Source organism: Colias croceus, chromosome 20 (assembly GCF_905220415.1).
Source record: "Colias croceus chromosome 20, ilColCroc2.1".
Lineage (NCBI taxonomy): Eukaryota > Metazoa > Arthropoda > Insecta > Lepidoptera > Pieridae > Colias > Colias croceus.
This window is the reverse complement of record NC_059556.1, coordinates 5818466-5831117: the sequence shown is the minus strand read 5'-3', so window position 1 is coordinate 5831117 and position 12652 is coordinate 5818466. Positions and strand designations below refer to the sequence as shown.

Here is a 12652-nt window from a genome sequence, read left to right as displayed (position 1 = left end):
AATACCGCATACTTGTACCTATAATTTTTCATTGAGTGCTCATGTAGTGCTCATAATACTTTATTTTGAAATTGCCACCAAATTCAAATAATTCACGCATGCTTTTGTCTCTAGTCTATGGTATTACAAACCTATAGATAGTCCAAGCATGGTCCACACGTAGTAATCAAGTATAGGTAAACCAGAATCTGATGGCAATTAGGGAAATCAAAATTTTGAGTGTGCAACCCTAGGGAAAATGGACTGAACGATCTTGATACTGCTTATTTTTTATTTTCTTGTTGTTTTATTAGTCACATTACATAAGTGGACAATACTGTACTTAATAATGAGATGTCCACTTAATATTATATAGGTACATATTTGCATGTATAATATACATATTATTTTTATAAAGGTAATACATATTATTATTTTCACATACCTATATTTGTATATTCATTATCATTATGCCATGTGAAAATATGGATGTAATGATAATGCAGATCAAAACTAGATTGCTTATAATTTATTATAAAATAAAATAAAACTGTTTAGGTATTTTCGTAAGTATTAACAGATATACACATTATAAAATTGACTTGGACTTGACGAATAGCCGTATTGGAAACTCCTGTAATAAGTTTTCATAAAATTATATTGTAAACAACAAACAATATTATAGTTACCTACATATAATATTTTTAATTAAAAGTATTAAAACGGGTAAGTCCAATTGACCAATAAAATATTAAAATTGAAAATTGTGATGTGTTTGACCCTTCTTCATCGAATGTTTTTCTATACACATTATAAACAACATCTCTTGCGTGTGATCGCAGCGGCTTTTTCGACACTTTCGAAGATTTTTTTGACAAAATCCTAAAAATTATTCAATAATTGCAAAGAAGACAAATAATTTGACAACCAATTTGATAGTTGTCAAATAAAGTTGCCATATGAAAATCTATTATTTCTTAAATATAAATATGCCATCAGATTCTGGTAGACCTATAGTAACTAATACCAACTAATACTTAATCTGTGGTCCACACCACGGTCCACACAATATACAAAATATCAACAAACGCACGAAGTTTTTTTTATTTAACATACAAATGTACCAAATCACAGTACCAAATGTATTTTATTTCAAAAAGTCGCCTCAATCAAAATAGTCGTTTACATGGTGGTATACTGTGTGGTATACAGAGCGAATGATCAAACGTTTATGGAGTTAACATTTTAAACGCATTTTATATCTCATTAGCTGGTGTTTACTGTTTAAATACTTTCTATTCGTGCGTCGTTAATATTTCAAATATCTAACGATAGTAAATGTTACCATACTGAATTGGCCTATCCCTGTAGCCTATCCTTAGGCCCTGTGCTTAGGCCTATCTATCAGCATAGCACACAAAAAAATCTCATCTACCATAAATAAAAATCTCATCGTACTCAGCGATTTGCTCGGCGATGGGAAAAATATTGAAAAAAAAACGTCATAACTCCGAAAATACGAAAAATCACCTAATATCTTCCTAACATACATTGAGGTGATTCGGATAGCCCTCTAGATCCTCTACCTCCCAGATTCAGTACCTATATCACTACTTCTTGGGACACCCGTAATTAAAAAAAAACTGTGCGTGTACGTAAGGAGTGAAGTAATTTACTATTTGTATGCAACTTTACAGAAATACGTCGAATCACGCGTGGTAGGGATAAGAAAAAGATAGCGCGTAACGAAAAAATGTTGCAATAAATTTTTTTACAACCCCGATAAAGAAGTTTCACTTCAATAATAATATGTATAATATGTTGGATTACGGAGATGATTGTGGTTGGTACGTGTGTGTACTAGTGTACACACAATAAAATGTGTGTGTACTAGTGTACACACGTAAGAAGTGAAACTTCCTTATGACCTTATTTTTCAAAAAAATAATTTACTATATATGCAACTTTACAGAAATACGTCAAATCACGCGTCGTAGGTTGGTCGTAGGGATAAGAAAAAGATGGCGCGTAACGGAAAAATGTCACGCGTAACGAAAAAATGTTACATCAAATTTTTTTCCAACCCCGACAAAGAAGTTGCACTTCAAAAATATGTCCATATCTATAGATAGACAGTATTTATATACTGTTCCTAAAAATAGTTCAGACTGTGGTCCAGACTTTCCAGACCCAGACCCTGTGCCCAGACCCTAGCAACCAAAATGGTTTAGCTACTATTGAGGATTCTGTGCCAAAATGCCAAAGCTTCTATCTTTTTACAATAGAAGAAAAAGTTACGTCATTGTCATATATGTCAAAATAAAAGTCACAGGACTGCATGTAAAAATGTAGCTTAAATTTAGATTATTATTTTAATGAATAATTTAAATGCATATAGAAATTAGAATGTATGTATTATAATTTAATTTGAAATTAATATAATAAAAAATATTAAGTGTAAATAAGAACATAGAAAATGTGGGTGTTCGGATATGGCTCTTTAGTATGGAAAGTAGATTTTAAGTATGAATATAAATCTGTTGGATATATTAAAGGGTACCTTAGAAGATTCTATCAACATAGTATCGATCACAGAGGAGTTCCTGAAAAGGTAAAAATCATAATTCATTACAATTTGATAGCAGCTTATAACCAAAGTAAACCTATAATTCACTCACTTGAAAACCTCTAAAAACTTAATGATATAGCAAAAATTGTTATTGTAATCAACTATCTATCTAATAGGCCATCTGTATACCGATTCTCAGGCAAATCTGTTCAGCAGTTATTGCAATAAAGAGCTCAACATTTATTGATTCAATTAAAACTGAAATTGTTTGGTTATAAGTTTTGGATAGCTCAAATCTTTCTAAGGCCTTTGTTGTATATAATTATTCTGCTATGAAATTAGTTGTTTTAAATTGTATATTATATTTTTCAGCCAGGCAGAGTAGTTACCTTGATTCCTAGCGATGACCCTAACAGTAAAGTATGGGGCGTTGCTTATAAAATAAGAAGTGAGGATGTTGACGAAGTAACAAAGCATTTAGATTATAGAGAAAAAAATGGTTATTCCAAGAAAATAGTAACATTCCATCCAAGAGACAGCAAACTAGAACCTTTTGAATTGACGCTGTATGTAGCGACACAGGAAAATGAATCTTATGCAGGTACCATAGTTGTTATAAAAAATAAAAATAGGTTTAAAATTATGTTAAATTACTCTTTAGAGTTCTAGATACTGACTTGAACTTTGACTACATATATTTTTATTTATGTTTATAATTATAATTATATTCCATCATGTTTTAGTTGCTTTTTTCTTTGATAGCATTTTTTTCAATACCCTTTTGTATACATGTTTTACATTGAAACCTGTAGCAGTTGTGACATATTTTATACTAGATTTCCGCCCGCGGCTTCGCCCGCGTTTGCAAAGGAAAACCCGCATAGTTCCCGTTCCCGTGGGATTTCCGGGAAAAAACTATCCTATGTGTTAATCCAAGTTACCCTCTATATGTGTGCTAAATTTCATTGTAATCGGTTCAGTAGTTTTTACGTGAAAGAGTAACAAACATCCATACATCCATACATCCATACAAACTTTCGCATTTATAAGTAACGGCACCGGTTTCCGACTAGCCTCCTCTATCCGACCATTTTGATTTTTATTTGATAAAACGTTTAAAATACGCGCGACACTCGTGAAACTGAAGGCTTTCGATTCAATCACTTATCGTACGTCATCTGTCCAAAATTGGGTTTCAAATTTTAACCGACATTTCGTCAATCCAAGAAAAGCTAGGCGAGGGTGTAGTTTGTATTGAATTGAATGCGAAAAAAACATAAAACGGTGAAAATAAACATTTGGATTTTTACGCTAAATACTCTGGTAAGTTTGTGATTAATTTACTTTGAACGTTTTATTGGTGTTTTAAATTATTAATTTTAAAATATACATGCAAAGATAGCGTGTTTTTATAGGTTTTTTTGGACAAATAATTATGGACGGAATGAGGAGCTTTTCAAAATACCAACATTCCGAAATCCGACCGAATCGGTCGGTAAACGGAATTTCGCACTTTGTAAAAGAAGGTAATTATCTATTATGCATGTTGTTTTGTGGAGGTTTCGTATTAAGTTATTTATTCTAAAGGCTATGCTTATATACTACACCTGTATGCGACCAATGCTAACTTTAATGGATTATTTGTAATATACGTTTTAACTGACACTCTTTTTTGATTTTTTCGTTATTCATTTACAAAGACCGGTCTGGTTTAAAACCCCTATATTTTACGTTTATGACACATAATTGCATAACTACGAAATTGTGAGATCTTTATAAGTGTACATATGAAATAGAAATGAACTAAAAATGAATATCAATTTCGGTTTAGAGGCTTTATTACACAATTTTAGGTTTGGTCGGAATCTAGGTGCGATATATTTCCCTGTTTCCGTCCAACTGGGTTGCTTTTGCTTGCGCTGTGCTTGAGTGAAATTGCATGCGTTTATTTCAGGTCATCATCATGAGTGATAAAAAAGAGGCTGAAGTATTCTCATTAGCTGAAATAATACTTTTGGTGAAATGGATTTTAGAATTGGGCAAAGTAGTCAATGGGACATTCTAATTTAGTGTGGATGACCAGTGAGGCATTTTATGAGTTTGAGTTTGAGTAAATGTAATTTTAAATTACTACAGTCTAACATAGAGTTAGTTTTTGTTATTATAATAAATGCTCAAATATTATTTAAAACTAGCGGTCCGCCCCGGCTTCGCCCGTGGTACATATTTAAAATATCTCTCCATAAGAACCATCCTCGTACTTCAAGTAATATAATAAAAAAAGAATTATCGAAATCGGTCCACGCGTGATGCAGTGAAAAGACGAAACGGGTTTTTACGAATTTCCATTGTATTTCTATTATCATAAAGTTGATTTTAGTAGAAAATATTTGACTGGTCGGAATCTAGCTACTCAGTGGTCGGAAACACGTGTATTTGTACTCAGTCGGTCGGAAAATGGTGCTTTCAGTTAATTTCCAGTCGTGACAGTTAAAATCCAAATTTAGGTAATAAAAAGCCATTATGAAATACAATTATGTGCATATTTTAAAATATAAGTTCGTAATCTTTCATAATATCATTTTTTCTTATGACCTCTAGAGTATTTAATTTATCTTTTAAAGGATTCATTTAGCCGTATCAATCAGTGGTCGGTATTCGGTGCCATTACGTTATATTTTATATTTATATTTTTGTAAAAATACCTTGCCTTGTAGAGTGTATGTACAATATATGTTTTTACTCAAATGGTTGCATCATAAGTTCAAAAAGATTATCCAAATAAAAACATTAAAAAGTAGACAGAGTAATAAGAAGCTTAATCCATTTTTCTCATTATTTCAGGTGCGGCATCAATAGAAGATATAGCCAAACAGGTAGTTGTTTGTCGAGGTCCCAGTGGTTTAAATAAAGACTATGTGTACCAACTAGCAGATGCAATGAGGCAGATTGCACCAGAAGTGGACGACGATCATCTCTTCTCCCTTGAGGCTGCTGTGAAGGAACTTGATACTGATAAATAGACAATTATTGTAATTATGTAGTGTAATCATTGCTAGCTTTCTGTTTACGGCAACGCCCGTGGTTTCACCCAGAATGACTAAACTAACTTAAACATTTCACTAAACTATAAAATCGGCTGCATAGTTTTAAAGATCTAAGCATACTTATAGACAGACAGACAGTAGGAAGTCACTTTGTTTTTTTTACTGTGTAGTGATATGTTGTAATTTGAATCTATGCTAATATTATAAAGCTGAAGAGTTTGTTTGTTTGTTTGAAGTTTGAACGCGCTAATCTCGGGAACAACTTGTCCGATTTGAAAAATTCTTTCAGTGTTAGATAGCTCATTTATCGAGGAAGGCTATAGGCTATAGATCATCACGCTACGACCAACAGGAGTGGAGCCACGGGGGTGAAACCGCGCGGAGCAGCTAGTTACTTAATAAAATTGTAGTTGACGGACATTTTATTCAATTTGTATTCCTACTAAATGTATTTCCTTGTTTTAAGTTCAAGTAACTTCAATTGCATTGTATAAAATAAGGATACAGTTAAAATAATTTTGCATGATTCCCAAATGTATATTGTATTGCAAAATATTATGTACTATAGGAAAAATACTGACAAGGCTGTGAAAATATAAACTCTTATTGAGAGTCATTATTATAATATATTTAAGGATTTTCTCTTTTGGCTTTTCAATAAGAAATTTTCTTTTAGATTTCTTACTGATTGTTGTGGCTATGAAATTGTGATAAATGAATGAATTGCATTGTTCAAAAAAAAGACCGTTGTTTTTTATTAAAAAATAACAGTAAAGTACAATAACCTTTTTTAAAATCTTTTATATAAAATTAACCATTTAAAGAGGGTATGAAGAACTCCACAGTGTAATAAATATTCAAGGTTATTTTATGATTGTCTTTAAGATTATCATTTTTTACCAATTTAAATTTAATTTGCTCAACGTTTTTAACATCACGATTTCATGATAATTCAGAAAAAATCTTATTTTTAATAGTAATCTGCTTTTAAAACTGAAATGAATAACATTTATTAATTCATTTAAAACTTTAAAATACGTAAGTACTGAACTATACATATATAGTACTAGCTTTCCGCCCGCGGCTTCGCTCGCGCAGTCAAATAAAAACCCGCATAGTTCCCGTTCCCGTGGGATTTCCGGGATAAAACCTTTCCTATGTCCCGGGGTAAAAAGTAGCCTATGTCCTTTCTCGGGTATCAAAATATCTCTATACCAAATTTCATGCAAATTGGTTCAGTAGTTAAGGCGTGATTGAGTAACAGACAGACAGAGTTACTTTCGCATTTATAATATTACTTAGTATGGATTGTGTACATTTTTTAAAAAATGCGTTGATAAGAATTTATCCTAATCCTATTAATATTATGAACACAGAATTCTGTAAAATGTACCTATGGTGTCTAACACGACAAAAGCAAAACGGACTTTGATGATACTAGGTACTACCACAGACTAATAATAATTAAATATACTGCTACTACTAATAGAAACATTTGCATTTGCACGAGTGAAGCCACAAAGCTAATAATTAATTATATAACTATTAACTACTTAAATGGGCAAAAGATAGCAATTATTTGCTTGATATCTGATACAGTATTTGATATTGATTTTATGAGATTGTAAGTAAACTGTAATAAAGATAAATATAATACAAATGTAAAGAATGTTTCGATTTTGTAACAAATGTAGAGAAATTGTCAAGTATTATAGATACCATTCAGATAAAATATCTAATGCTTATTGTAAGTAGGTATTATTAATTATATTTTTTCAATATAGGCAAGTGATAATATGAAATTTATGCTTTATCTATGTATGTATCTTTTGTTGTTATATTGTAATAAAACCAAATAATATTTTAAATAACAATTTTATTATGCAAAGTATTTCCTACACATTTTGTCATTTTAGGAACATATTATGTTAACGAATATAAAAAAATCAATTAATAAAATAAAAGTAAAACTATATATATATATTATATTTAATAATAATTAGTTTCGGTAACAATTATTTGCATAACAGCATTAATCATATTTTATACAAAACATCATCACACAGATGCATGATTTATAAATAACAATAACACCTTTAGGTTGATAAAATTTATACATTTAAGTAATTAGTATAATTGGTTACCTAATACTCTAATCGAAATTTAGCAGAAAGGGTGTCACATGCCACTTTTCCTTATCTCTTCACGATAACCTACCAATGCATTAAGATAGCGTGCAGGAAGTATGACCTTCATTAGTTTTATACATATATCGATACCTAATTGTTTCTTTTACTGAAAATACTATGTAATATTCCATTTGATACCTTAACAGCGATAAGGCAAACCGACGTCATGTGCTTCGACCAACCGTACAGGATTGCAGTTATCTTTGGCAAACGATATCACATCGACCGTTATCACTTGTCACTTTTAACTCCTTTATTGCGTCCAAGAAGTTTATCAAGGAAACTTCTTTTTCTTTTAACTTTTTTACCGTTACTCTTTTGGTGTTCCAAGTTTTCACCTTCGGTGTTCATTTTGTCGATCAACGCTGGAATGGTTAAATCTACTATTGCATCCTTAGGTGGTCTTTTAGCTGATTCTCTGCTTAATTGCCTTTTTATAGGTGATAATTCGGGAACATAGTCATTCTCCTCTACTAGGGAATTCTTTGATTGATCTTTTTGTTCGGAAACATTATTATTTTCCTGTACCTTTTCCGGACCGTTGTGTAAAATTTCAATATGTGGTTGAACTTCCGGTACTTTTTCCTTTTCGACTTCATTTGATGTTGTCTTTGGTTCCTCAGTTTCTTTCTTTTCAAATACATCATCCTTGTCTATGTTATCCGTACTATCGACACTATCTGCTGCACTCGATGTCGACTTTGGAACTGAACCCACGACTTTCGGTCTCGTTGGCGGCAGAGTCCAATCCACAGGTTTACGTTGTGGAGAATATCTTTTGACAAGTTCTTCAAATAATTTTTGTCGATCAATTTTTGGTGAGCTCTCCTCATTGGGCAAGCTTTGATATTTTCTTCTTTCTTGTGGCACGTGATTTTCTTTTCCATCTTGAACATCTTCGTCATCCGTTGGTCCCAAATCGATTATAATACGCCGAACTGGCGTCGGTGTAGTATACGGTTCGGCGAAAGGAAATTTATAAATTTTAGGACTTTCGATTTTGTAACTTGTTACGTTCACGCTTTTAGCGGGCATCGAGGCGCGAACGCCGGTTCGAGTGAATGGACTATCAGTTGGCTCGTGCAGATTTGAAGTTAGAAAATCTCTTCGCATTTTAGAAAGTCGCCTCGTTCGTTCGGCAGTACTGTACCTGTAGTCTGCATCATCACTTTGATTTAGGTCCGATGTAAAGTTGTCGGAATATTTTCGTGGTCGAAAATCGTAATGGTTGCGATCCTCGCTCCTCGTTTCGCGCATACTGGAATAGCCAGCAGTGTTTCGTTTGAAGTTCGAAGTGGTTTTACCGTGATTGGACGTTATAATTGGCTCGACCTCTCTATAGGTCGGTGTCGGGGTCGTAGGTGACGGCAAGGGCAGGAACACCGTGTCGTGTTTTTCGAAAACCTCGCGCCGTTGACTGAACTGGTCGCCGCCGATGATCTCCCGCGACTTCACACTAGTTGTGGGCGATTTAGCCGCCATTTCCGTTCGATAACAAACCACAACACTTTTGTTATTGATACTATTTTCCTGTAAACACTGTATTTCTATTTTCGTACGACACACATTATGACTTCACCGGTAACATCGTGCCTATAAAAGAGTACACGTCTACACGTTAAATTGGACAATAAAGGTAGTCCGGTCGTCCGTATAAGGCGGCCCGTTCGCGATATAATGATGAGTGATCAATAGAGTGGCTCCGATAAGATAGCGACGTCGCGTTAGCGCGATACCTACACAGTTTCTTTATCTTTCAGCAGTCGAAACAGTTGTGTAAATAGAAACGAAATAACACAATCATGTTCGTAATTAATAGCGGCCCGAGTGAAAGCAAACTGCGTCAGATCGTCGAACGTTCATTATATAATGAATATTAAATCTAACTCCACGATGCGTTAGAACTTAGAGTGACTTAGCCGGCAAACGTTAAATGTTACGATACTTAATTCACACTCCGAAGCAATATGCAAACAATAGTTTTTGTATTCGTGTCAATAGAGACCGCGTTACACCGAATTTAATTACTATGTTTGTCCTATAGTTAAAGCATAAATTAACTGCCAATCATAAAGATAAGATATGCTTAGTAGCTCTACTTTGAGTTAATTAACAAATAGTTTAATTTATTAATAAAAACATTCTTATAAATACGTTTTAAATACTTATGCACATAAATATGTTTTTAAATAAATACTTGAAAGTTAATTTATGTAGCCGATCGATAGGTACCTAATCAATGCTGCTCTACTTAAAACAAATGTATTATCTATAAAACGAACACTAAGTATATTCACTACGTCTACAATCTACATGTATTTTACAGCGATATTAACATTTTAACGACCTAAAAGCTAGACTACACAATGACACACGTAAAATGAAATCGACAAATATCCTGAAAAGTAGGTACGTAGGTATGTAATTACCTATAGGTATATTATTTGCAAAGATTTTTGAACCGGCGCGGGCGCACTGAGAACTGAGAATACACTTAAAAAGTAGAACAATAACCTAAAATTTGTATGTAAACAACATAAAATATATCCACACTAAGCTAAGGCGAAGTACATATTTCACCACAAGACACGGCTTAATATCTATTGAACATAAATATAGAGTAAGTAAGGGGATACACTCTGTGGTTAGTCATTTTTAAACGCGGTTTCGAATAATTCGCATCGTGTAAACTAAAATGTTCTCGTAACGACTATTAATACGAGAGCGAGCGTATCAATGAATCGAGAATTTTTCAATTTAAGCAAATCACTTTTCAAACACACCACACTATACACAATAAAGAAGATTAACCGGACACAACTGATGATATGCACATAACAAAGGTCAGCGAAGGAATAATAGATTGCGAACGATATATTTGTAAACACAAAGCGAATCAGCGAACTATTTTGAATATGCGTACATCCAGTGATTTCGTGAAGCGTGCCATGTGCGTTTTATTTATAAACACTTGTTTTTTTTTTCATTTTAGCTGGGATCAGACGCTAATTTTACATGCATACTATGAGTATGTAGGAACACTATTTGTGGGAATACTCGGTCGGTCAGTGACATTTAGAATATTTATAATACTAAGGAGCAACAATGTCGATTGGTCCTTACGAATCCTGCCCGAAAACTGCTTCGTAGAACTGAGTTTATTCGCGTATGTGGTAACCGTGGACGTAGGTATGTTTATACGTTCTCTTCGAGCTTTCAACACTGCTAGTTAGTAGGTAGATATTTAATGAATGAAATAACAGTATCTAGGTATGCAATATTTTTAAATTTAACAAGTTGTATCTTTTTTTTATTGTCGATAGGGAAGCGCTTGACCACAATCTCGCTGTATCTCTCTGGTACTTTTGGCGAGGGCAGGCGGAACCGGAGGATAATAAGAAAATGTCAATACCAACAATTAAAAATAAAGCAATTTCCTGTTGAGGTTTCCGAAATATTTTTTAAATGTATAATTTCAGGGCTGGTTATTATTAGTAAGTAAGTAAGTATGTACCTACTTATATTCCAATTTACAAGGGTGGGAAGCAACATTTCCCGTTGAGTGATCATATTATGGAAGGAGTTTTACTTAATATTTTAAAAATAAACAGGGCGTTACCACTAGCCGGGTATTTCAACGGTGATCTCATTCAATTTACATGCAAGCTCGAGGTAATCTCCAAACACGGTGTTGTGTGAAGGTTTAGTGGCAAAGCCAAATGTGATTTATGTTACAAAATATTTACATTGAAAGTCTGGCATTTAATGCTCTCGAACAACATTATACCTAAGTACATTTCAATGTAATTACTTGTAGAGTGTGCAATAAGTTTCTTGTTAAAATTTCCCTTGATTTCTGATAAATTAAAACAGATAATTGGGTAAACTAAATGAATTTTTAGTCAAGCACGTACGCCTGACTGCACCCAGTTTCCAAACTAATGAGCACGCGGCCTAGAAATGATTCACGCTCTTAGTTTGTGCTTCCGACTCATTTTGCGCCATTGTCTGTATTCTTTAGAGTTTGAAATCAATTTTTAATTAAATTTCAACGAGAAGTTGCATAAAATGTCTGCTACCAAACGACTCAAGAGTCAAGACAACGTGATTGACTAACACAAAAGTCAACATTCCCAAAGTTCAAAACCGCGAGTGAGTCACCGTTCCACTTCGGCGGTCGTACTCATAGCTTTCTTAACACCTGACTGGATTCTAAATGACTCGAGACAGAGTTATCAATAATTCAATACCTCTATAAGCCGAGGTGTCGAGGTATAGCCAGATTAGCAGAACGAATTTAAATTAACATAATTTATAATTAAATTCAAAGATAGCGATTGTTCGCTCTACACTGTGGCTCTACACAAAGAATGATGTTAAGTGTCGACTATGAGTACATATTTTTTTAAATATAACTTATATTTATTCATTTGCAAAAAAATAATAGCCAGCAGCTCATAAAAATACCAAATCTACTTATTGGCACAATTTTAGTAGTTAAATTATTTCAACGAAAACGGGTCACGATATTATAACGATTTTATTTAGAGGCTATGTAACCTTGCAATGCAGCAATTTTCTGCACTTGTTAAACCATAATGCTGATTGTAAGAATATAAAAATAATACTTAAGTAGTAAGTACCAACATATTATTGTAATTAGTAATCATTTATCGAGGTCAAGATTTTCTCGACTGCGCGCGAGTTGCAATAACAAAGGTTATTTTCAGACCCATTATTTTAGAAGCCTGTGCGACATTATTTTATTTCGTAATTCTTTAATTTCATGTAAGTATCCTTTAGTGTTCAAACTAATATAAATAAAAATATTATCTGAACTTAAACCAATGTCTCTACTCTCTACCTCA

General features: G+C 33.1%; 3 protein-coding genes across 5 annotated transcripts in view; 2 read left to right on the top strand and 1 right to left on the bottom strand.

Moving 5' to 3' along the window:
* Positions 1-1007: 1007 nt before the first annotated feature.
* LOC123700808 overlaps positions 1008-12652 on the top strand; it is a 535837-nt gene continuing 524192 nt past the window's right edge. Inside the window, exon 1 of the mRNA XM_045648148.1 lies at positions 1008-1026. The gene's annotated coding sequence lies outside the window, so the exon portion shown is untranslated. The remainder of the gene's footprint in view (positions 1027-12652) is intronic.
* On the top strand, positions 2305-5587 carry LOC123700811 (putative glutathione-specific gamma-glutamylcyclotransferase 2). Its single transcript, XM_045648154.1, has 3 exons — positions 2305-2590; positions 2921-3149; positions 5393-5587. The coding sequence occupies exons 1-3, from the start codon at positions 2456-2458 to the stop codon at positions 5569-5571; spliced, it is 543 nt and encodes a 180-aa protein (XP_045504110.1). The 5' UTR covers positions 2305-2455; the 3' UTR covers positions 5572-5587.
* LOC123700799 lies at positions 7455-10924 on the bottom strand. 3 transcript variants are annotated; one of them, XM_045648136.1, is made up of 2 exons: positions 10568-10924; positions 7455-9377 (listed from the first exon to the last, which is right to left on the bottom strand). In XM_045648136.1, the coding sequence occupies exon 2, from the start codon at positions 9264-9266 to the stop codon at positions 8016-8018; it is 1251 nt and encodes a 416-aa protein (XP_045504092.1). In that variant the 5' UTR covers positions 9267-9377; positions 10568-10924; the 3' UTR covers positions 7455-8015. The 3 variants fall into 3 exon arrangements, with proteins under 3 accessions (XP_045504092.1, XP_045504093.1, XP_045504094.1); XM_045648137.1 differs by having other exon boundaries at positions 10808-10919; XM_045648138.1 differs by having other exon boundaries at positions 10878-10894.